Source organism: Pteropus medius, unplaced genomic scaffold (genome assembly GCF_902729225.1).
Source record: "Pteropus medius unplaced genomic scaffold, Ma_sr-lr_union100, whole genome shotgun sequence".
Taxonomy (NCBI): Eukaryota; Metazoa; Chordata; class Mammalia; order Chiroptera; family Pteropodidae; genus Pteropus; species Pteropus medius.
In genome coordinates this window covers 888,489-911,375 of record NW_024347791.1, presented here as the reverse complement: position 1 = coordinate 911,375, position 22,887 = coordinate 888,489, and the positions used below count along the sequence as shown (strand labels likewise).

Here is a 22,887-nt window from a genome sequence, read left to right as displayed (position 1 = left end):
TCTGGGAAAGCCTGAATTGAAAACAACCAATTGGATCATCTTCTGTAATACAGGCTTTGTATTTGCTCTGAATTTCCTTCAACCTAAAAGGTCGTTCTTTTTGATAACGATAATATATCGCATGTGCAGAGAAATAGGGCTATATTTGAATACTTTGTGAACCTTTTCACTTAGGTAAATTCATAAATCAGGGCAATCATCTTCCTAATACAGTGCGGCTTAGTTCTGGTTTGGAAATATGAGCCCCCTCCTTGCCCCGGCACACATACATAAAGGAGTGAATACGTACACTACATGTACTCTAGGATCTTTCATCAGCCTGCTTTCTCTGCAGTCAGCAAGTGGCACCTGAAATTGTGTTTTTTGTTTGCTTTTGTGCTTTCTTTCTGTCTTTAAAGGAAAGGACTTGGTCTTATATGGGCTCTTGTGATGGAGACTGTATGGGGACATTGGCCAACCACATCCTCACACAGAGCCTCAGAATTCTCATCTGTAAAACAGAGAATACCCTACTCTGAGGTCTGTGTGAGGTTTATAGGAGACAGCGACAGCCATGGGCCTTTGTGCCCTCGTCCCCAAGGGTCTGCCTGGAAGGGAGATGTGAGCCGGGATCTGACTGGCATCACAGGGGCTGGTGTTGAGGCCACATCTCAGCTTGTTCTCTGGACCTTCTACAATTCCCCCCAAGAGAAGATTGGGTGCCCTCCCACACAGCCCTCCTCCAAGTTTTTTTTTTTCTCATCTACTCTTCCTCCTTTCCTACCCATCCTCACCAGCATTTCCAGTATTGGAGGGCTTTTCCTGGGAAAGGCCTGAGGCTTTAAGCCATTGGGGGTCAGCATGGGTTAGTTGATTATAGCTGCTTCAAGGACGGCTCAGCTTTACTTGCTCTCCCTCACAGGGATTCCCAAGTCACTCAGAGCAACATATTTGAAAATGGTGGAGATGAAAACGGGCCACAGACCAAATTCCTGCATTTCCTGTTTCCTGTGTTAGTTCTTCCTTTCACCATCCTCAGGTTCCTGCTTCCACACCTCCTACCCTGACCCCCAGTCCGGGCCAAGCCCTATCTGCATAGCGCAGCTCCTGAGTTTCTGTCACCAATACCTGCTCTCCAGGATTCAGAAACCCAGCCTAGAGCCTTGGTTAAGAGAACAACCTGCAATGCACCTGTGTGTGCCCACACACACACACACACACACACACACACACACACACACTCACTATGCATAGTTGGGCACATTCTTGCACCCCTTTATCCATAAAACCTATGAATAATGGTTTCTACTCATTCATTTATCCAATGCATGTTTATTGAACACCTACTACATGCCAGGTACTCTTTCAAGCCTTGGGGATACATCAGCGACCTAAATAGATGAGAAGCCTTGTCCTCGTGGAGCTTACATTCTGGTGGGGGAGAGAGACCAAAACACGATGAAGAAAGGTGGAGGTAAGTGCTAAGGAGAACAGTTCAGCAGAGAAAGTGGGTTGGGAGCTCTGTTGGGAGCTTCACTTTGCAGACGCCTTCTCCTTGAAATCTCACAACCTGATTTCAGATAAGAAGCCTGAGAAATAGGGCAGCTGAGTGACTTGCCCTAGGCCAAGCGATTTAGAAAGATGTGAAGGCAGAATGTGAAGCCAGGTCAAATCTATGCTATTTTTTAAAAAGTGACTCCTGACATAGTGTATATGTCGCTAAATAGTGTGGTAAATGTGGTTGTTTTATTTTTGTAATAATTCATTTCACTAATAGAAGAAACAAATGAAAAGAGCTCTAAGTCCATATTACATTACAGCTTTGATTGAGAAATGCAGTAAACATACATATCACTTTCCGGTATAACTTCAATAGCCTGCGGAGGAGAATTTAGAAAACCGTCTCAGTCAGCTGAATGGTTGAATTTAGGGGAAAAACTGACCCAACACAACCCTCCCACCACCCAGATGAGGTCACTGCGGTTCTGCAAGGTGAATCGAGGTCGTTCGCAAGGCCACAGCGGAGCAGAACTGGATTCGCCAGTTTCTCTAGTCCTGGTCGCGCTTTAACCCTCCCGAAGACACGGCGTCTCGAGAGGGCGCCACCAGCCGGTTCCCCGGCGGGCCGCCAGGGGGCGACCAATTGCAACGGACCCAGGTGAACTAGGCACCTGATGCCCCCTGGGAGTGATGTCCCCAGGCGTCCCGAGCCACCAGTGGGAAAGGGAGAAGAGGAGGGTCTTCGATGACGGGAGAAACAGCAGGAGAAAGACACCGAGGTTGAGAAGTTTGTTCTACCCCTTCCTGATTTCAGTCTGGCCCTCACTAGTATCTTCTGCCCACTGTTGCCGCTTGGACCTCTCTAAAACAAAAGCCTTATTTTGCTACCAGCCGTGAAACTCTTTAACGACAACTCCAACATAGCTTACAGGAAAAAAGCTAAACACAAGACCTGCGTGATCTTGCCCCGTCCGACATCCTAAAGAGCCTTATTGAAATACTTTCAATTCCCTGAATTCATCATACTTTCCTCCCTCTGAGCCCTGAAACGTTTGGTTCCCTCCATCTGTAATATCTTTTCGCACCAGGTATACCTGGAGAAATCTGACTGCCTTTCAGCTAAAGATCACCTTCTCTGTGAAACGTCCCATGACAAGACTCTCCATTATCTCCAAACCCCCAGTTTGGGGTAGGGGGCTCCTCCTGTGTTGCCACTATCCCACTGGGCGTCCTGCATCACATTGTGTAATGTCTGCCCTTACTTTTCCAGTGTCTGTCAATGCGCAAATGCAGAATGCATTAAATGATTGCAGAATGAATGCAGGATAGTACTGGGTTCAGGCTCTGCCACTTGTGTGACTTCAGGTAAACTAATTATCTGGCTCATGGGTTTACTGTGAGAAATGAATGAATTCATGTGCAAAAAGTGCCTGACCGCTGTACGAAATCCACAAACTGACTCCTCGTCATTTTCAAGGTGGCAGTCGTCATTGCCTTTTTAAGGGGCCCGCCCACTTTGGCATCTAAACGGAAGTACACGAGCAGGGCAGCGGAAGTGACCTCAGAGCCCCTCAGAAACATGGCCGCGGAGCGTTCCTCAGGAAGCGGTCACAGGCGTCTCCGTGACGCAGAACGAGTGAGAGCGTCCCGTGAGGTTTCCATGGTGCCGTCCTCAGCCCCTAGTTCCTCCGCTTCCTATCCTGCCTGAGCGCCGTGAACGAGAAGGCAGGAGGCGGGTCCCGCCTGCGACGTAGACGCCGCTTGGGGGAGGGGTTGGGAGACCAGGTGACGCTCTAGACGAGCTCGTTCGCATCTCTATGGTGCCAAGCGTTCGCGGGCGCCCCTCCCGCGCGTCGGGGTGGACGTTGCCCCTTTAATCGGCGGAGGGTGGTGCCGAGGAGGTCCCGCGAGAGCGGCGGGGAGTGGGGGGCGGTGCCGAGGCCGGGGGCCCGTGGCGGATGGAGCCCGAGATGGAGCCGGAGACTCTGGAGGCGCGAATCAGTGAGTGTCCGGGAGGGGCGCGGGCCGGACCGGAACCGGAACCGGGGGCACGAGGCGGGCCCCTTCCCGGCGGGGCGGGGTACGGGGCGCCCCCTCCTCACGCCCCGCCCCCGGCCCAGAATGGGCGGTGCCCCGAGCATGTCCCTCCGATCCTGGGGTGAAGGAAGACCCCACCAGCTGCGCTGCCCAGCCAGCCGATCTCTGGGCGGCGACCCCCGTGGAGGAGGGAGCTGCGTCCGACTCTGTGCCCAGACCCTCGGGACAGAGAGATCAGTCTCCAGCCCCCTCAGGCCCAGACTTCTCGACCGAGGAGCGGACCCCCAAGTTATTTTGAGGGGCGTCGGGAGGAAGCAAGCGAGTGCATCTAAACCTAGAAGCGAGGGACCCTACTCCCCTTGGGCCCCAAATCCTCCACTCTCTGGCCCTGCATGTCGTGACTCCCTCCTATCCCTTGCTTAAGACTGCAACTAAAATTTGTTCGTTCTCCAGCCCAGGAAGGGAGAACCCCTTGGCCTATCTGATCTCTCAGGCTCTAGCCACACAGAAAGAAACCCCCAAACCCTACAGGCTTGGGAGGGCCCGTCTCTAACTCCAAAAGTAATTTCAAGTTCTCTATCACTACCCTCAGCCCAGCACCTCAGACTCTGCACCTCCACCCAAGACCTCATTCCCACACCTTGCTGAAGTTCTTCCAAAGGTCCCTGCACACCTTTCTCTGAATCCTCAGACACAGCTTCCTGCTTCTCAGGCCTGCCAGCCCTCACTCAACCCTAGATTGCTTACATCCTTAGGTCTTGGGACCCTGCTTCTGGACTCTGCCCCCGAAAGCTATGGCTTGCCTCTCCCTGGACTAGAATTGGGCCCATGTGTGTGCCAGGACCTCAGGGAGGCCTCTGGATCTACTTTCAGCTTAGCCGCTTGACCCCAAGCACACCAGGGAGCTACACAGGGTGATCTGGGGTCATGACCAACACCTTTTAAGCCAGTCTTGAGCAGAGTTGAACCCTAAGGTTGGCCTCAGAACCACACCATCTCCAGGGATGTTTCAGAGTCAGTCTGGTGGGAGGAGGGGGAGTAAGTGGAAAGGAGCCACTCTGTGGCCATTGAGACTGTTCCGGAACGCCACAAGTGTCCAGGTCTCAGCAGCAACTTGGGGGGATGGGCAGGGCCCCGGCCAACACATGTGACAGGATGAAGGACTTGAGCTCTGGATGATACAAAACAGAGTCAGGTTTAGCAACAATAGGGATTTTTCTGAGAGACTAAAGAGTCTGATCTGAGAAACAGAGGAATCAGAACACCTGGGTTTGGCAGGAGGCTGGACCATAATAGATTGGGATTGACATTTCTCTTTTTTTTCTCCTTTGTGCCCTAGCAAAATTGTAAGCTCTTCCCTTGAGGTGGTTATAGGAAAAGAGTAGCTTCTGCTGGGTAAATGATGACATTGTCACCACTATGGGGTGACAGGGTGGAGTCACTGTGTTGTGAAACACCTCCCACTCTCCCTCCCTGAAGGCATTCTCCCCTGCTGCCTGCCAGGGGAAGTGCTCCCCTCCAGAGGTAAGAGACCTGGGGGTTGGAGCCAGGGCCAGAGAAGTTGGTCAGATCTCCTTGAACCCAGAGGCCCTCGCTCCAAGACATATGCAGGGAAGAAAGCTGACGTCTCATGATTCCGCAGCTTCCTCACTGGCTTCTGACTCAGGAGTCTCTCTGTCCTCACTCAGACTCACGTGTCTTTGACACTTGAAAGGACTTCTTGTTTTAGGGTCCCCTAGCCTGGTGTCATCAAATGGGTAATATCCATCTCCATTCTCTCTTTCTAACTTCACATTGGTGTTCCCCAGCCTCTGGCCATGCTGGGGAGCTAGGAGGCAGAGTAGACAGTCACACTTATCCTGCGGAGGGGGTGTGCCTCTTCCTGGTATTCCCTGGGCGGTCAGCAGGGCTTCGTTTCTCTGGAGGACTGGAGCGTTCTGCAGGGCTCTGGGAACATAGATTTGTACCCAGAAAGAAAATGCTTCATTCAGATCTCTACTCGGCTGTACCAGAGAGCAGCCTCCCACCCTGCCACAGCACTTTCTGTACCTTCTCTCTGCTCTGTTCTCACGGCACTTCGCAGGGGTATACAGTATTGTTTGTTTGTCTGAGTAGTCAGTGTTTCTCTTGCTGGGCTGTGAGCTCCAGGGCAGAGATTCTGTCTTGTTCACTGCCGTGGCCCCAGCACGCAGAATATTTATCAAACACATATGAATTAAATGAATGGCTGCCAGGCCCTGGGCTCCAAGGGCTCCAGGCCTCCTGCCACAGCATAGGACCTTAAGTGGGCAGCTGCCACATGCTGGTTCTCTAGCCTCCTTCTGTCAACAGATCTCTCTCTCTCCCACCTCCTGGGCTGTGTTCCTTCCACACTCACGGCTCAGTGCTCAGTCTTGGGCAGAACTGGCCGGGACAGGGTGAAGCCTGGTAGAGATCCAGCTCTGGCCGCCGCCACAGACTTACCCTGTGTCAAGTATTTCATTATCCCAAATTAGTCCATATTTTACTCCAGCTTTACAGATGGGGAAATGAAGGTTCGGGGAAGCTCTGAGATATCTTTGGTGGTGGTTTAACCAATGTTGGAGGTGACCGACTGGCCTCGCTTACTACCCCCTCCTTACCACTTCTGCCTGCCCACAGCTGAGCCCTCATTCATTCATTCATTTATCAGGGGAGGCAGGCGTGTACACAAGTGGCTGAGATGCAGTGTAGAAGCAGGCTTGGGCTCATGATGAAGGTCATGTCTGAGGGACACAAGAGAGAGCTGACCCAGCAGTGCCAACTTGGGGAGGAGCAGGAGTTAGGAAAGACTTCCTGGAGGAGGTGATACCTGAGCCACACTCCTTACCAAGGCCTTTGTGCTCTGGCCTGCACTCAGTTCACATCTCCTCTCCATACAGCCCTGAGCTGTTCAAAGGCGTACGTGCCCAGCTTCGTTAACTCCTTCCAGCTCCTGCTTTCATTGCCTCTTCCAAGCAGCCTCCCCTGACCCCAGGCTCAACTGAGTTCCCTCCTGCAGTTCCCGTGGCCCCTTTGCCTCCCTCTGTCTCATTGAATTGAGAACCTAGCTTCTCTTGGCCCGCTTCCCAGCCAGGCAGCCTCTTGAAGGAGGAGCTATGACTTTTTTTTCCTACCTCTGGATCTCCTCTGAGTGTAAATTCCATGGGAATTGTGGGGACAGTTTTCAAGAGCAGAATCAGGGGAAGTGTGGTCAGGCATGGCAAGCATACAGCTGTAGGGGAGTAGAGAAACAACCGCTGAGCACAGTCTCTAAAAGTGGGACCCTTCATGGAGAAACTGTGAGGGGAAGCCAGTGGACAGGAGCTTATCTGTCCTTTGACTTGACTGAAACATCACCGGGTCTTGAGGCTGTCGGAACAGGAAGTCAAGGGGAGGCCTCTTCGTGTGCTCAGTCATACACCCTGCCCACTGCTGCCAGAGTAAGGAGTGGGAGAGGCAGAGAACCCTTTGCCAGGCCACACCGGCCCTCTCTCCTCCTCCAGACAGAGCCACGAACCCCTTGAACAAGGAGCTGAACTGGGCCAGCATCAACGGCTTCTGTGAGCAGCTCAACGAGGACTTCGAGGGGTAGGTGGCCTCGCCCTCTTTTGCTCTTATTCAGCAGAATCCACCGTGCACCTGCTATGCACACTCCAGACCCTGGCCTCAGGCAGAGACGTGCATGGGTTGGGACCCAATTTCCATTCTGAATGTGCTCAAATTAATGATGGTAGTGGGCACTTTGTACTGAGTGCTGCTTGTGTGAGCCACCCTCTGAGGTGGCCCTTGCTGGACCCATTTTACAGGTGAAGAAACTGAGGCTCAGGGGACTCTGCAGTTGCCCCGATGTCTCACAGAAAATGGTAGTGTTGGGTTTGTCAAAATGCTCATTCTTGGGCTGCACCTAGACTTGAACTAGACAGTCCGACGGGGCATGGGGTGGACATGTTGGCAGGCTCCCCACGTGGTGCTGAGTTTAGGGAGCTCAGCTCAGTACGCTTCACCTCCACTGCCCACCCCACCCCCCGCCCCAGTGCGTCACTCTGCTCGGGGAGGCCTTGCCGACAGATGATGTGTGTGCTCTGGAGTCTGGCTGCTCGGGTGCAACTCCCATCCCGTCTGAGCTATGTCACCTGGGGCAGGTGATTGAATGCCTCTGAATGTCCGTTCCTTTAACTGTAAAGTGGAGTGATAGTTCTGCCTGCTTTGGAGGGCTCTTACGAAGGTTAGGCATGTGAGGAAAATGCAGGTGAGGTACCTCACACATTACAAGCACTAAATACATGTTCACTGTTACCATCGCTGGGGACAGGTCTTTCATGGTCTAGTATTACCACCTCTACCGTGAAGCTGCTCTGATTTCCCCCAGCAGAATGTCCTGTGCCACCTTGAGTTACCAGACAGCTATGGCTGCTTATCCTGGTACTAGGTCATGTTCTGCTCCCAGACTTGAAGGATGTGGTCATCTTTCCATACTTGTCTCCACAGCAAGCCAAGGACACAACAGTCATAGCTCTCAGTAAAGCTGGCCGAGGGCCTGAGCTCACGCCTTTTGAAGGTCCTGGGCCTGTGCTCCCTGACTAGCCCTGCCCTGTCATGCCACAGTCTCCAGCCCCATCCACGATCTGGAGAAGGAGCTGGGCCTTTGCATCGGCCCTGCAGAAGCCTCTGGGGGCCTGAACTCTGTGGCTATTCTGGCTCTGTTCCTCTCACTCAGGCCTCCACTTGCCACCCGGCTTTTGGCCCACAAGATCCAGTCCCCGCAGGAGTGGGAGGCGATCCAGGCCCTGACGGTGAGGAGAAGGGGAAGAGGGTGCCAACTGTCCCCCAAACACGTGGATAATACCAAAGGGGTCAAGACTGAGGGTTTTGGGGTCCCATCGGTCTCCGTAGAGCCCAAGGGAGTTGTACCAAGATGACCTAGAATCGGGGTCCCGGCTAGCCCCCAAAGGTCTCATGGCAACCAGTGGGCTGGCTGGCCTCCCACCCCAGACCCTGTACAGGTAGGCTTCTTATGGGGAGGAAGCCCTCTCAAGCTACCTGGTTCAGGGGTTCCCTGCTCCAGTTGTGTATCAGATCTCCAGGAGGCTGGTTAAACATACTAAATCAGGGCCTCACTCCGGACCCGCTGAATCAGAGCTACACCCAGGATTGATGTTTACAAAGCTCCCACGTGCATCGTGGAGCCAGCCCAGCCCATCAGTGGCCGCCAGACACAGGGTAACACTGTCATTCCCACAGGGTGTGAGGGGTGATACCTGGGCTCAGGTCAGAGGTTTCGAAGCTATGCCAGTAACAAGAGAGTAGGAGGTGCACTGTGGCCCCTAAACAAGGGTCACATAGCAACTACCTTTAGCAAAGATGATTTTAGGTGGTAAACAGCTTTCCTTTTGATAGTTATATATTTAACACATTAGGTTTTTGTTTTGTTATTTCTCAAATGCACTCTATTCCTATGATTTCACAGATATATAGCTTAGGATAAGGCCAGGCCAAGGTAGATAGTACTTAAGTTTTTAAAAACAAATATAGTAAGTAAATAATTTACAAGTGGTATTCAAATGCAGCCAAGCTGTGGAGGGGTTATGGCGGTGCAGCATATGGGGTGCTGCCCTGTCCTGTCCCCCAGGGCGTGGTGTCTGGGGCCTCTGAACCTCAGAATCCCCTTGTCCTCATGAGATACTTTCCTCCCTTACAAACACCCATCCCTGGGCTTCTGGGCCCCGGCCGAGGTGTGGGAGGGAGGCTGTCTCCTCTGATCCTCTCTGGGGGTCCCCGCACTGCACCTGTTCCCAGGTTCTGGAAACATGCATGAAGAGCTGTGGCAAGAGGTTTCACGATGAGGTGGGCAAGTTCCGCTTTCTCAACGAGCTCATCAAGGTCGTGTCTCCCAAGGTGGGTGCTTCTGTTCCGCGCTGAGGCCTGCACTGTCATCTTGGGGCCTCCCATTGGGGTTCCTGCTTCTAGTGCTGCCTCAGCCCCCATTAGGATTCTGGCCTGATAAAAACACAGACCCTTTATCAGGGTCCCCTTCATACAGCTAAGTCTGGGAAGCTGGTTTCTAGAGGGAAGGAGTGCTTCCGCTGACCGGTGGCAGGCCAGCTCTGGAGCTGCTCAGGGAGGGGTGATGGCAGGGCGTGCATGCAGCTCTCCCCCAGCGGGGGCTGCTCTGGCTCTGTCTCTCCCTGCAGACCCGGTTGCTGCACCCCACCTGGCCTCTAGGTCTCTAGTGGAGGGTCTCCCTGTTCCCACTTCAGAGGCCCTGGATGCTGAGGCCTCAAACCTAAGTGATGGAGCTTGCTGATTATAGATGGGCCACACCCCCCAGCATGGCCCCAGGAGCCCTCCCATAGAGCATGAGCACATTTGGTGCCCCTTGGTTGAGGCCTCACCCCCTTTGCTGCTCAAAGTCACTGACCAGAACAGCCAAATGACCCAGCTGGCTCCCCATTCTCCTCCCAGGAGGTGACTGGTGTGAGAGCCAGTTCTCTCAGACTGGCTTGCTGCTGGGAGGCTAGGTGGGGCCCGGGGCCAAGCAGTTCCACAGCTGCCCCTTCCCTGGTCAGCCCGAAGCCTGGTGGCTCCTCCTTCCTGAGGTCCCAGTTAAGCCTTATGTGAGCTGGCCCTGAGTGGGCACTGACTTCTGTGCCTTAGCTGTGTCCTCACTATGGTGCCACTATTGTCATCTCCACAACAATGGGGAAACTGAGACACAGGGCTGGCACAGCTAGCAAGTGACAGAGCTAGGAGGTGAGCTCCTTCTGTGCCAGGCCAATTGTGAGGGCCCTATAGGCCAGGTTTCCGAGGGAGTTCTGGGGAGACAGCCAAGTTGGGGCTGCAGCGAGCGGGCTGGGCAGTGTCAAAGGCTTCCCCTCCCCTCTGTCTTTGAAGTACCTGGGCTCTCGGACATCGGAGAAGGTAAAGAACAAGATCTTGGAGCTCCTCTACAGCTGGACAGTCGGCCTGCCTGAGGAAGTGAAGATCACAGAGGCCTACCAGATGCTCAAGAAGCAGGGTGAGGTCCCAGTGTGCGGCGGGGCCAGCGCCTCCTCCCTGAGCTGAGCTTCAGGGGCTTCTGGCAGCAAGGTCATGTGTCTCCCTTTAATTTCTCAAGAACATAATGGCTAGTGAAGCCTTTTTGTGGCTCTGCCTGAGGCTAGCTTGGGCGGAAAGAAGGCAGATTTGGGTCAGGCTTCCCCTCAGAGAATGACCCCCATGGAGTGGCCTCAAAATATGGGTGCTTGAACTCTCCCCCATGCAGTTTGACGTGACAGGTCAGGAGCAGGCCCTGGCTCACCAAAGTCCAGAGCCAGTGTGCTCCATTCCGTACTTGCCTGGATGGGTCCCCATCTCACCCCCTGGCCCAGGGCCTGGGCCCTGTTGACAGCCTTCTTACTACCCATCTAGGGATTGTGAAGTCCGACCCCAAGCTTCCGGATGACGCCACCTTTTCCCTTCCTCCTCCACGGCCCAAGAATGTGATCTTCGAAGACGAGGAAAAATCCAAGGTGAGGCTCCAAGGAGGGGCAGATGAGGGCTCCAGGACCCACTTGGGGGTCAGTGAATCCTAGCCCCTGGCTACTGTGCCCTTGGAGCAGAGGCTCACAATGAGCATGGCCACTATAGTGGGTCACAAGCACCGTTGATTGAGCACCAACTGCATGCCGAGTACCCCCCATCCAGTGCCCCTGCATTTAATAAACAGAATGTGTCTGATGTCCCTGGGGTTGGTTTGAGAGCATTGTCTTTGACCCTTTCATCAACAATTTGATTAGCTTTTTGTTAAAAAAGCATGTGTTCAAGCAAGAAATTATACAGTACAGGAGGAGCCAAAATAAAGAAAAGCTCCTCTCTGCCCAGTCCACTCCCAGAGGGCAACTGCTATTAAAGTTTCTTGTACATCCTTCCAGAAGGGTGCTGTGATGACCATCATAGAATGTTTTGCACTGTTCTGTTGAGAACTTATTTCTGCCGGGTGCTGTGGGGAGCACTTTCGTCTTAGTTGTTCTGTGGCTACTCCGTCAGGTGTCAGTAGATTCTCGCCATTTCATGGAGAGCTTCGGTAACTTATTCACATCCCGCAGCCAGGAAATGGGGAGCCAGAACATGATCCCAGGCCCAGGTCCTGCCGTCACTGTCACGCCCCTCTGTGTCCATAGATGCTGGCCCGCCTGCTGAAGAGCTCCCACCCTGAGGACCTCCGAGCAGCCAACAAACTCATCAAGGAGATGGTGCAAGAGGTGATGGCAGAACCCAGAGTACAGGGAGAAGGCGGGATGAGGATGCCGAGCTGGGCTGCCGAGGTGGGGTTGTGTTTGTGCGTACAAGGGACCCTGCAGTGACCCAGCTAAAGGGTCACAGCCACGAAAAAGCTGACTGGGCCCCAGTGGGCTGAGTCAGGACCACCGTATAGAGGGAAGAATTTCCCAGCAGCCGAGCTCACCTGCCCTGCATGGGCTTCTGTGAGGCTGACTCTCTCTTCCATGAAAATTAGAAATGAACACACAAAGAGAGGAAGAGAAAATATTATATGTTTATAAATAATTATAGATGCTTCTTGACTTAAATGGAGTTGCATCTCAATAAACCTATCGTAAGTTGAAAATATTTTTTATCGAAAAATGTGTTTAATACATCTGAGCTACCAAACATCATAGCATAGCGTAGCCTACCTTAAACGTGCTTAGAAGACTTAAATTAGTCTGCAGTTGGGCAGAATCATCTAACACAAAGCCTGTTTTATAAAATCGTTGACTACCTCTTGTAATTTATTATGCGTATCACTTTTGTACCATCAAATTCAGAAAATCCTAAGTTGAACCATCACAAGTAGGGGACTCTCTGTATAGATATGTCATGGGTGCATGCTGAAACTTTTTTATTGACAAAGGTAAGACATCAAAAAGTTTGCAGTCTAGACACCCAGTGGGCAGTTCTGGATTGTCTCTTAAAGGCAAGCTGCATGCTCTGACAGCCAAGAGAGAGAGTCAGGGGTGGCCCCTCTCAAGGAGGGTGACGTATCAGACTACACAGCGCAAGCCCACCCTTCATTCCACAAGGGAGGAACATGCATAGAAGCCAAGTGGGCTGGGGTAGCAGGTGTACTTCTGTAGTGGCCTTTCAAGGCTGTGAGCTCCCCACATGCCAGGCACTGACAGACATTGAGAGGGGTCCCTGCACTAGTTTCTAGGTTGTGCTTGGTGACCGCTAAGGTCCCCTTTCAGAAGACAAACGAAGGCAAGGGTTGAGTAGAACCACAGGTGTAGGTCAGGATCCTGGTCCTCCACAATCACCTGACGAGTGTGTTAGGAACCCTGGAGGTTCTGGCCAAGGGCCCAGGAAATTCTGTTGGGCTCCTGCAGAGGCCCGGGTCCAGGGTTCGTTGGCAGCAGGTGATGAGGAAGTGAGTGGGGTTGGTCGAGGGCCTCTTGGACCAGAGCGCCCTATCCTGGCACTTAGCAGCCACTGACCTCATGCCCAGCCAGCAGACACTGTCCAAAGTGGTGTGGGCAGTGCCTGGCTCGGGGCTAGGCCTGACCTAGCTTCTCTGGGGGCCATTTGCCGATGCTTCTCCAGGACCAGAAGCGGATGGAGAAGATCTCGAAGCGGGTGAGTGCCATAGAGGAGGTGAACAATAATGTGAAACTGCTGACAGAGATGGTGATGAACCACAGCCAGGGTGGCGCTGCGGCCCACAGCAGTGAGGACCTGATGAAGGTGCGCCTTTCTCCGCCCTGTCCCAGTCCACTCCAGGGCCTCTGCCAGCCCTGACCCGCCCACCCTACTGCCCCCAGGAACTGTACCAGCGCTGTGAGCGGATGCGGCCCACGCTCTTCCGACTTGCCAGTGACACAGAGGACAATGATGAGGCCTTAGGTGAGCCCCAGGCAGAGCTGGCCCTCCACCTCCTTCTGCTCTTCCAGCCCCTGCTGAGTATCTGCAGTTGGAGCCACCACCAGGGGGCCCCATTCTCCAACACTTACTTTGGGTTTCTCCAAGTTGGGAAAGAAGGAAGCAGAGAGCAGGGGCCGACCTAGTTGAGAGACCTAGTCGAGAGACCCACGAGGCCAAGTCTTTCCGCAGACACCTCATTTACTGCCCACAAGCTACACGGGAGGGAAAATTGTCATCATTTCATGGCTGGGGCTAAGGGAAGAGAGCAACTTGCCCAAATCACAGAGCAGAATAGTGGCAGAGCCAGGCGGAGCAGGGCTCTCTCCCTTCCCTACAGACACTGCCTCCCTGGTAAGGGCTGCAAACCAAGAATGAATCCCACAGGCCAAGTAATTCCCGAGCTGGGCCCCATGGCTTCTGCTAGGGCCACATATCAGGTTCTTGTCCTGTTCTCTGCTCCCACATCAGCAGGGCCTCTTGGGCAGCAGTCTGGGTACCATCTCAGCCTCTCATTCAGCAAGAGCTTACTGAGCACTTCCCATGGGCCAGGGACCTGGTCCCTGCCCAAGAAGCTCGCTGCCCAGATTCCTCTAAGCCCTGGCCCCTGGGGAGGTAATATTGTTCAGGGCCTAGTGTGTGCCAGGTACTGTTCTAGGCCCTTAGGCAGTGATCAGAATTGACAGAAACTATAGCCTCATGGAGCTCGTAGCCTAATGAGAGGAGACAGACAATAAACCCAGGACTTGAATAGTGGCAGCTGTCAGATAGTGCTAAATGACATGGAGAAAAACAAGCAGGGACAGGATGGACTGCATAATGCAGGAGTATGGTTAGGGAAGGCCTCCCTGAAGTGACTTTTGGGTAAAGATCTAAAGGCAGAAAGGGATGAAGCCTCACAGAGATCTTGGGGGCATCCAGTGGAGCCTATGTGGGGGCCTGGAGGCGAGAGCATGCCACTGTGTTCAGGGACTGGCACAGGGCAGTGTGGGGTAGACAGTGGGCCTAAATCTGAGTAGACAATGGGATGCCCCTGGCCCCGCCCCCTCTCCAGGGCTGGGATGGATGCTAGGTACTCACTCGGCTCCCTTCAGAAGCCTCCACATTCCTTCACACTGGCCTCTCCCCTCCTGCCCATTCCAGCGGAGATCCTGCAGGCTAACGACAACCTCACCCAGGTGATTAACCTGTACAAGCAGCTGGTGCGGGGCGAAGAGGTCAACGGTGATGCTGCTGCCAGCTCCATCCCTGGTGAGGTGACAGGAGGCTTGGAGAAGCACCCACCAGGCTAGAGGGGGGCAGAGAGCCCAGGACGGTGCTCTGATCCCAGAGCTGGTAGCCAACCGCCAGGGTGACCCTGGCCCCTTAAGATGGTGGCGGCCCCCAGGGAGAGTGCTGAGGAAGAAGTCTATGCCAAGCCTGCAGCTGTGGGAGGGAGGGGTCTGGATGTGGGACAGAGGGGACGGGAGCCAAGGGTTCGGCAAGAACAGGAGAAGAAGGAAGACCTTTCTTTCATTGACAAATCGGACACCTGTTGTATGTGGCTAATTGACACCCTCAAGGCTTAGCTTCAGTAAGGGGAAAACGACTGCTCTGGTTCCTGCAGAAGAGGTTAGAATTGGCCCACAGAAGCAGCAGAGCTTGAGCGGAGCTCTACAGGATGGGAGGCAGTTCGCCAGGTGGAAGAAAGAAAGCCGCTCCAGACAGAAGGAACAGCATGTGCTAGAGAAAGGGCCTGGTGGCCAAGGAGGGGGAAGCAGGAGGGTTGTGAAGGGTCAGGGGACACTTTGCTGCCCCTCAACTCCCATAGACTCTGAGAGCATGAGTGTCCTCCCCCCAGGACTTGTCTGACTCTCCTTTCCTGCCCCAGGGAGCACCTCGGCCCTGTTGGACCTCTCAGGCCTGGATCTCCCTCCTGCAGGAACCTACCCAGCCTCGCCCACCTGCCCTGGCGACCAGGCCAGCCCCGAGCAGCCCAGCATCTCCATTTCCCTGCTTGACGATGAGCTCATGTCTCTGGGTGAGGAAGGGGCCAGTCCCAGAGAAGGGCGGGCTTGGCTGCATTTTGGGGTGGGGGAGATGCCTGCAGCTCACATGCAGCTTGCAGAGCTTGGTCAAGTCAGCGTGTTATTCCTCTTGTGTGCTGTGTGGAGCATGGTGGATGAGCTTGAAGCCCATTTCACAGCTGAGGAAGCTGAGGCTCAGGGAAATCAAGGAGCTTGTGCAAAGTCAGATTGTCACAGGTGGGGCTGGCTAGCTCCTAAACCTGACAAGCCAGCCACGCCCAGGCCCCGAGGGAAGGCAGAGGGGTTTCCTGCAGCAGATGAGAGCCTAGTGTTGGATCCTGCCCAGGCAAGAGTTCAACAATTTCCCCCACCCACTGAGAGGAAGAGGGGGGTGCTCTGTGCTCCACAGCACCCAGAAACTCCTGGGAAGCTGGCATCAGAGTACAAGGCACTCTGTGATCTTAGCCGGTCCTGGGCCAGGCCTGTGTCACTACAGGGCAGGGTTAGGGCTTCAGAGCCCAACAGAGAACTAGGCTCGCCCCTGAGGAAGAAGCAGAGGGTGCCCAGCCAGCCATGCAGTTTTGGGGTTTCCAGCTCTGGGAGCTTGGGAGCAGGAAACTGTAATCACAACTTCCTCATATCCTTGAGGTTAGAAAGACAGAGGCGGTGGGGCTCTGTCAGAGGGACATGTTGGGGAGCTGGCTTAGAAGCCGGGAGTCACACTGTTCTCCTGAGCCAGTTCTGAGGTGAAACCAAACCTGATGGACTCGAAGGAGCAGTGCTGTGCCGGGATCCGGGCAGGTCGGCCCAGAGTTCAGGGAGTGCTGCTCTGACTGCTGCTACCGCACTGTCGCACCTCAGACTGCCCTCCCTCCTCCCGGCACGTGCGATGGGTGCTGTCAGCATCCCCATTTTACAGATGCAAAAGCAAGGCTCAGAATGGCCGAGGGACTTGCCCAAACGGGGCACCAGGGTCTGGACAAGGCAGTCCAACTCTGAAGCTGCGCTTTGAGCTCCTCTGCTGTTTTGTCTCAGCTCCCCTCCCAGGAAAGAGAAATGAGGGCGAGGAGTGAGGGGTAGGACGAGGGGGAAAGTGGACCAGGTCGAGTTCCCCTGTGTGGGCCTGCCAGCCAGCACACTTCCTAGAGGGTCTGGAGGACGCTTACGTGTCTCGCCCACCTGTCCCCTCCTCATTCAGAGCCAGGGCCAACTCAGGCGGAGACCCCAGCCCAGACGTAAGAGGTAAAGGATGGCAGCGATGAGAAAATGCACCCAAGCGTGTCTCCCCGCCCCCAGAGCCAGAACCAGGCAGCAGCGACCTGACTGCGCTGTTGGTGTGTGTGGCCCAGGCCTCCCAGCAAGTGGCTGTGACAAAGCCACCTCCTCTCGAGAAGTGAGGTGTGCTTTGCACTTCCTGTCCCTGAGTCGCTTCAGCAGAGCCCCGAGCCTCCAGCTTCCTCTGGTTTCTTCTCAAAGGCAAAAAAAAAAAAGAAAAAAATTGTGGGAACAGGAACCAGAAGTGCCAGGGCAGTACCCACCCAGCTCTGGGGAGTGGCGGAAGCCTTGGGACCACAAAGGGGGCTTGTCTTAAACGGTTGTCTGTGGCAAGAAGGGTGAGGGGTGGGGGGCAGGGTAGGCAGTGAGGACTTCCTGTCTGGCAGAGAGCGTTCCGGCATTGTTCAGGCACTTCATCTGATTTGTCTAATTTATTACTCACAACAGACCTCTGGTGTGGATGCTGCTGTTGTCTCCGTTTTACAGATGAGGCACAGGGAGCCAGCCCAGGGTCACACAGCAAGTGGCAGAGCTGTAGTCAAACTCCAGAAATTAGGCCATGCTCTGTCCAGGTACATACTCTGCCACCTTCCAGCTTGTGACCCTTGGGCAGGTTACCTAACCCTTCTGAGCCTCTATTTCTTCATCCTTAAAAGAAGGATGAGAACCACACACCTGCCTTTTAAGGCTGTTTGAGGATTAAGTGAGACCTAAGTCTGAAGTGCCTGACACATCAAGGGGTGTGAGAAATGTTAGCAGTTATCACCGTGTTGGCTCCAGACTCAGAGAGCTGTGTCCCGAGGAAGAGACCTGATAGTCGCAGCTTCTTGCATCTTGCCTTTGCCTGTCAGCCAGCACTTGAGGCTGGACCTCACTTATTCAGGATTTGCTAGAAACAGGATAACTTGTCTTTAGGTAAAATCTGGGGTGAACTTGGCTGTGGAATGCTTTAGGGCAGGCAGAAGTTGAACAGGTTGGTGACCTGCCTTCTACCCACCAGCAGGGCCTTCCAAAGGGCCTACAGCTCTCCCTGGCACATCAGCCAGCCTTGTTGGCACGTGCCAGCGGCAAATGAGGCCATCAGAGTCTGCCTTAGTCCAGTCCTGCGTTGAGTGGCCTAGCCAGCACCTTGCCCGTGGCCGCACAGCGGGGCAGGCCTGGGCCCAGGGCCCTGTTCACTGCACCACAGGGCCTTTCTGGCATCCTTCCAGTTGGTGGGCACAGGATGCTGACCCCTCCCCACCTGGACCTTGGAGGTTAGGAACCTCACTTGGTGTCTTCTCATCCTTGTCCACGTACATGTACACACACACACACACACCCCACTCCACCCCACCCCACCCCACCCCCTACCCCACCCCACCTCACCTGCTACCAGCTGATGAATGAAGATGAAAGTCTTGACTTCTGCAGTGGAGTTGGCTTCTGAGCAGCAAGAGAGGAAGCATGTGCGGGCCCAGGGAATGGGCTCTCAGGATCTTTGCTTTCTACTTCTGTTCTGCTACTGGTTCCCTCTGAAAGTGCTGAAGTGGAAGTTTTCCCCTTTGAGCTGAGCCTCATGGAGCAGGGGTGCAGGGGGAGGGTAGGAGCCAGGGAACTCCAACCCAGCACAGCACCCCCAGCTCTCTTGCCTCTGCTCAGGAATCCAGCTCCTTGACCTCTGCCTTGCTTCCCTGCAGGCCTAAGTGACCCCACACCCCCTCCAGGCCCGAGCTTGGATAGTGCTGGATGGAACAGCTTCCAGGTAGGAGGGGCTAGGAACTAGCCTGACCTGTCCTGGGGGCAGAGCAACTGGGACAGGTAGCCTGAGGGGGCAATGAGAGGAGAGGTGGGCGGAAGGGCCAAGGGGCAGAGGGTGGCCCAGGAAGCTGAGGCACCCATCCCAGGGTGGAGGAAGTTAGGCAGTCCTTGCCTCCAGATGCATCTCCCTGCCATTCTCAGCCTTGGGCCTCCCTTGGGTTGAGATGGGGGTTCCTTATTCTTTTTCTTGGTGGGTAACTTTGCGGTCCCTGGAATGTGATGGTTTCTAAAGTAGAACTCCAGACCAGGCCCAACCCACTGATAACCCTGGAGTGAGAGGGGGTTGGGCCCGGCGGGAATGTGGTCCCCATCCCTGCTGCTTCTTCCCTCAGATGTCACCTGCAGGGAGGGGAAGGGGCCTCCTTTTCAGCACCTTTTCAGCACAGGACAAAGGACATCTTTTCAGCACCGTCCCACCTACCTGCATCCTTTGTATGCCCAACAGTCATCTGATGGCACAGAACCCCCAGCCCCCACTCCGGCCCCCAGCATGGACAGTCGGCCCCCAACGCAGATGTCCCTGCCAGTGAGCAGTGGTCTGGATGACCTGGACCTGCTGGGGAAGACCCTCCTGCAGCAGTCGCTGCCCCCGGAGTCCCAACAAATGCGGTGGTGAGGGCACACCCTGGCTGGCACGGAGGGAGCCCTCCCTGTCCCCACAACCAGCAGTTTCTCCTGGGCTTTGCCTGGCCCAGACCCATCAGGGAGAGGCCCAGGGCTGGTTTATTCCTGGACACCATGGCTGCCGAGTACCACCATGTGCCAGCACTGTACTGGGCCTAAGGGGCACAGCAGTGACCAAGGGAGGTGCAGGGTCTGTCCGACAGAGCATGGAGTTTAAGAGAGAAAGGAGACCTGGGTCCCACAGGCCCTCCCCCAGGCGTCTCAACACCCGAGAAAGACGGAAGGCCCAAGAGGCCAGCAGTGAGAGGGACACGGAGCCCAAGTGGACGGGGGGAGGGGAGAGCAAGAGCTGCCCATTTTCAAGGGGAGGAGACCAAAGCCAGAGAGTCGGGGAGGTGTCAGGGACAGTCAGGAAGCCCAGCCTTTCCTGTCCCCCCGATCCCTTGGCCACCTCTCAATGCATCATCCCCCAATAAGGGAGAAGCAGCAGCCAGCCCCCCGGCTCACGCTCCGGGACCTGCAGAATAAAAGCAGCTGCAGCTCACCCAGCTCCAGTGCCACCGGCCTCCACACCATGTCCCCCGAGCCTCCTGGGCCTTTGCAGCAGCCCTCACAGACTGAGCTCTCCCTGGCCAACATCACCGTGCCCCTGGAGTCTATCAAACCCAGTGAGTAAGGCAGGGGCATGGGCAGGTACAGGCCGGTCCTGGTCAGCTCACTACCCAGCGGCACCAGCTACCTCATCATCCTACCAGGAGCTCTTTCTGGGAAGCGGGGAAAATGGGGCTCTCCCAGTCCTGCCACTGCCTCATTCTGGGGAGCTCTGGGCAAGACCCTCCCCCTTCCCAGCACTCGGTTTCCTCCTCTGTCCCAGAGTGGTCAAGAAACTGCTGTATGAAGTCTGCGGTTACACGATCAGGACTTATGGCTGGCCCCTAGGCCCCTCCCTCCCCAGGAAGGCAGAGCCAGGACATAGAGGTTCGGGGTCTCCCCAAGACCACAGAACTGAACCAGGTCCAGATCCGGGCTTCTCCCACCCAGGAGCAATAGGTGGTCCACTGCCAACAGCAGGCCCTGTGCGGACACTAACACGGGCTGGTCTCGTCCATGTGCTGAGCTCATCGTGACCGAAGGTGTCATACCCTCGGTGTCCCCAGGAGTTAGGTAGTGGTGCTCTTACCAGTAGGGAAGACCCTGAGCTCAGAGACACAGAGTGACCAGATCAGGGTCACACAGTGAGCCGCAGGAACCAGCTCACCCCCAGTCCTTTACTTCAGCAGGCCAGGAAGCAGCTGTATGGCACTGGGGAGCCCCAGCTGGGGCTCAGTTTGGGGCTGGATGTCTTGCCTCTGCCATCACTACAAGTTCACCTGCCCCATCTAGGCACCAGTCTGTACCCTTGGCTGCCACCAGGGTTGCGGCAAGGACCTAAGTTTGTGGATTTGGTCGTTCATTCCCAGCGAAGCAGCATAGTGCCGGCCGTGAGCCGGGTTGGGGGAGCTGGTCACAGGTGCTTGGGTGCGGGCCTGGCACCACACATCACCCTCTCCCCCTCCCTTCTGCCAGGCAGCATCTTGCCAGTGACTGTGTATGACCAGCATGGCTTCCGGGTCCTCTTCCACTTCGCCCGAGACCCGCTTCCGGGACGCTCTGACGTGCTGGTGGTGGTGGTTTCCATGCTGAGTACCGCCCCCCAGCCCATCCGCAACATCGTTTTCCAGTCAGCTGTCCCCAAGGTGACATGGGCCTGCCTGCCTCCTATCAAGGCAGGGTGATTCAGGGCTGGATGGGGAGCAGTGTCTGTCTTCCTGGGGAGTCGGGGCGTAGAAGAGAATGAAAAGACGGAGTCCTAGGACTCCGAGGAGGAGCTGGAGGACAGGCTGGGCCTGGTTTCTCAGGGGATGAGGACAAGAAGCCAGGGTTAGCTGTGCCCATCCTCCCCTCCTGTCCTCAGGTCATGAAAGTGAAGCTGCAGCCACCCTCAGGCACAGAGCTGCCGGCTTTCAACCCCATCATCCACCCCTCAGCTATCACCCAGGTCCTGCTCCTCGCCAACCCCCAGAAGGTGAGGCCCGGCTGTGACAGGGTGCCACTGGGGGCCGGGGGGAGCCTCTTCTCCACCTCTGACTCTTGCCTTCACTGTCTCTGCCCCAGGAGAAGGTTCGCCTTCGCTACAAGCTCCTCTTCACGATGGGCGACCAGACCTATAATGAGATGGGGGATGTGGACCAGTTCCCCCCACCCGAGACCTGGGGGAGCCTCTAGAACAGAGAAAGGAAGGGAAGAGGAGGAGGGGACAATAGGGCTGGCCACTGGCTAGCCTGTGTGTGAGGCTGTGGTGGCTTAGGACATTCTCTGTCCCCGTGGCCATATCCCCTGTGCCTGGTGCTTCTCCCCTCACCCCTGCGGCCCCCTCCGTCCTTAACCCCTCCCCTGCTGAGCCAAACCCAGCAGGAGGCTGGGCCTGGGTTTGCACTGCTGGGGACCTTCACCACAGGTGGGAGCCTGAAGCAGGGAAGGGCTGTGTGGCCTTGGAAGGACTTGGGGTCATTGGGAGAAGCATGGCCATCAGGCAAGGGCCAGGACCTCAGGCCCAGCCCCGACCCTAGCCTGGGGTGGGGTCATCCCCACCTGTCTCTTATGCCTTATGGGAAGGCCCAGCCATAACTTGGCCAGGCTGGAGCCGGGGACCAGCTCAGGCTACTTCCGCAGGAACCAGGTGACGGGGGGTGGGGGGGTGACGCCTGCACCCCCAGCTGTTTGCACTCTCTGGTGTGTGGTTTGACTCAGCTTTTCTTTCAGAGTGGCCCTGTGGTCACCATCTCAGGGGGCCCAGTTGGGGGAGCCCCCCCTGTCCCCCACTCCTAGGGGGTCTGTACACCTGCCTGGCTCCTTTGCTGTCAGGCCTCCTGAGGGGCTCTGGGGGTTGTGTGACCGCTGGCCCAAGGGTAAAGCCAGAAACAGGTGGCCCCGGCTGGGCGCTCCGGGGCCTCTGGACAAGGGAGGCCCTACACTGGTGTTCTCAGTGTCTCCTTCATTCAGTGGCCTCTGCCGGGGCCTCCTGTGCGCTTCTCACTTCTGTCCATCTGTCCACGGGCGGAGGTGGGGTCAGTGTGTGAGTGAGGGCAGGAGTATTTATGGAAATAAAATGTCCTTTTTCCTGGACCGGCTTCTCTTCTCTCGTGGCCCTTCTGAGGTGGAGGGAGACCGGAGGGGGTCCCGAAGTGGGAGGTCTAGGGGCGGCCCCACAGACCTCTCTGCCTCTGTCTTCGGAGATCAGGCCATAGTTCCTCTCCCCACCACCGCCGAGCTCTGCACAGGAAGAGGCCCTGCTCGGGGGCCTGTGGCCAGTGCTGAGTCACCAGAGCGGGCTCAGGGCTGTGGCAGGCCCAGAGCCATCCCAGCTGGAAGTGAGTGGCTGCTCAGGGCCTGCCAGGAGCCCCAGCTGCCGCAGACGCTGAGGGGGAGGCCCTTAGATTCTCATAACTTCTTTCTGCTGTGCTCGGCCATCAAAACACAATGGCGATGCAGCACCACCCTGCAGGTCCATGCCTTGGCTTATCCCTTTCCTCAGAGGCTGCTCCCAGGAAGCAGGGTACCAATAGCGGCTTGTTTCTGGAGAGGCCCAGGGACCCTCCAGTGGGCCTCCTGCCACTCCCAGCTGCAGCTCACTTCCCCCTGGCACTGTTGAGTGTTTTAACTGGGAGGCTGGGGTCCAGGCTGGCAAGTGGCTTGGAGGCCATGCACCTGAGAGAGCCAACCGGTGCTGAGCTGA

At 55.7% G+C, this 22,887-nt stretch overlaps 1 protein-coding gene across 3 annotated transcripts; it reads left to right on the top strand.

The window, feature by feature from the left end:
- The first annotated feature begins 3,032 nt into the window (after window positions 1–3,032).
- On the top strand, window positions 3,033–22,277 carry GGA1 (golgi associated, gamma adaptin ear containing, ARF binding protein 1). Of its 3 annotated transcripts, none has more exons than XM_039877737.1 (17): window positions 3,033–3,480; window positions 7,020–7,104; window positions 8,234–8,309; window positions 9,313–9,411; window positions 10,408–10,531; window positions 10,924–11,024; window positions 11,676–11,756; window positions 13,093–13,233; window positions 13,311–13,392; window positions 14,551–14,658; window positions 15,329–15,427; window positions 18,368–18,432; window positions 18,934–19,100; window positions 19,590–19,780; window positions 20,679–20,848; window positions 21,067–21,177; window positions 21,267–22,277. In XM_039877737.1, the coding sequence occupies exons 1-17, from the start codon at window positions 3,438–3,440 to the stop codon at window positions 21,375–21,377; spliced, it is 1,854 nt and encodes a 617-aa protein (XP_039733671.1). In that variant the 5' UTR covers window positions 3,033–3,437; the 3' UTR covers window positions 21,378–22,277. The 3 variants fall into 3 exon arrangements, with proteins under 3 accessions (XP_039733671.1, XP_039733670.1, XP_039733672.1); XM_039877736.1 differs by having other exon boundaries at window positions 15,278–15,427; XM_039877738.1 differs by lacking the exons at window positions 3,033–3,480; window positions 7,020–7,104; window positions 8,234–8,309 and adding an exon at window positions 8,331–8,736 and having other exon boundaries at window positions 15,278–15,427.
- Window positions 22,278–22,887: the final 610 nt, after the last annotated feature.

Excerpts from the sequence above, each read along its gene's own strand:
- GGA1 (XM_039877736.1), top strand. The coding sequence starts at position 3,438 with ATGGAGCCCGAGATGGAGCCGGAGACTCTGGAGGCGCGAATCA. Across the intron at positions 3,481-7,019 it reads GACTCTGGAGGCGCGAATCA|ACAGAGCCACGAACCCCTTG; the intron begins GTGAGTGTCCGG and ends CTCCTCCTCCAG. Across the intron at positions 19,101-19,589 it reads GAGTCCCAACAAATGCGGTG|GGAGAAGCAGCAGCCAGCCC; the intron begins GTGAGGGCACAC and ends TCCCCCAATAAG.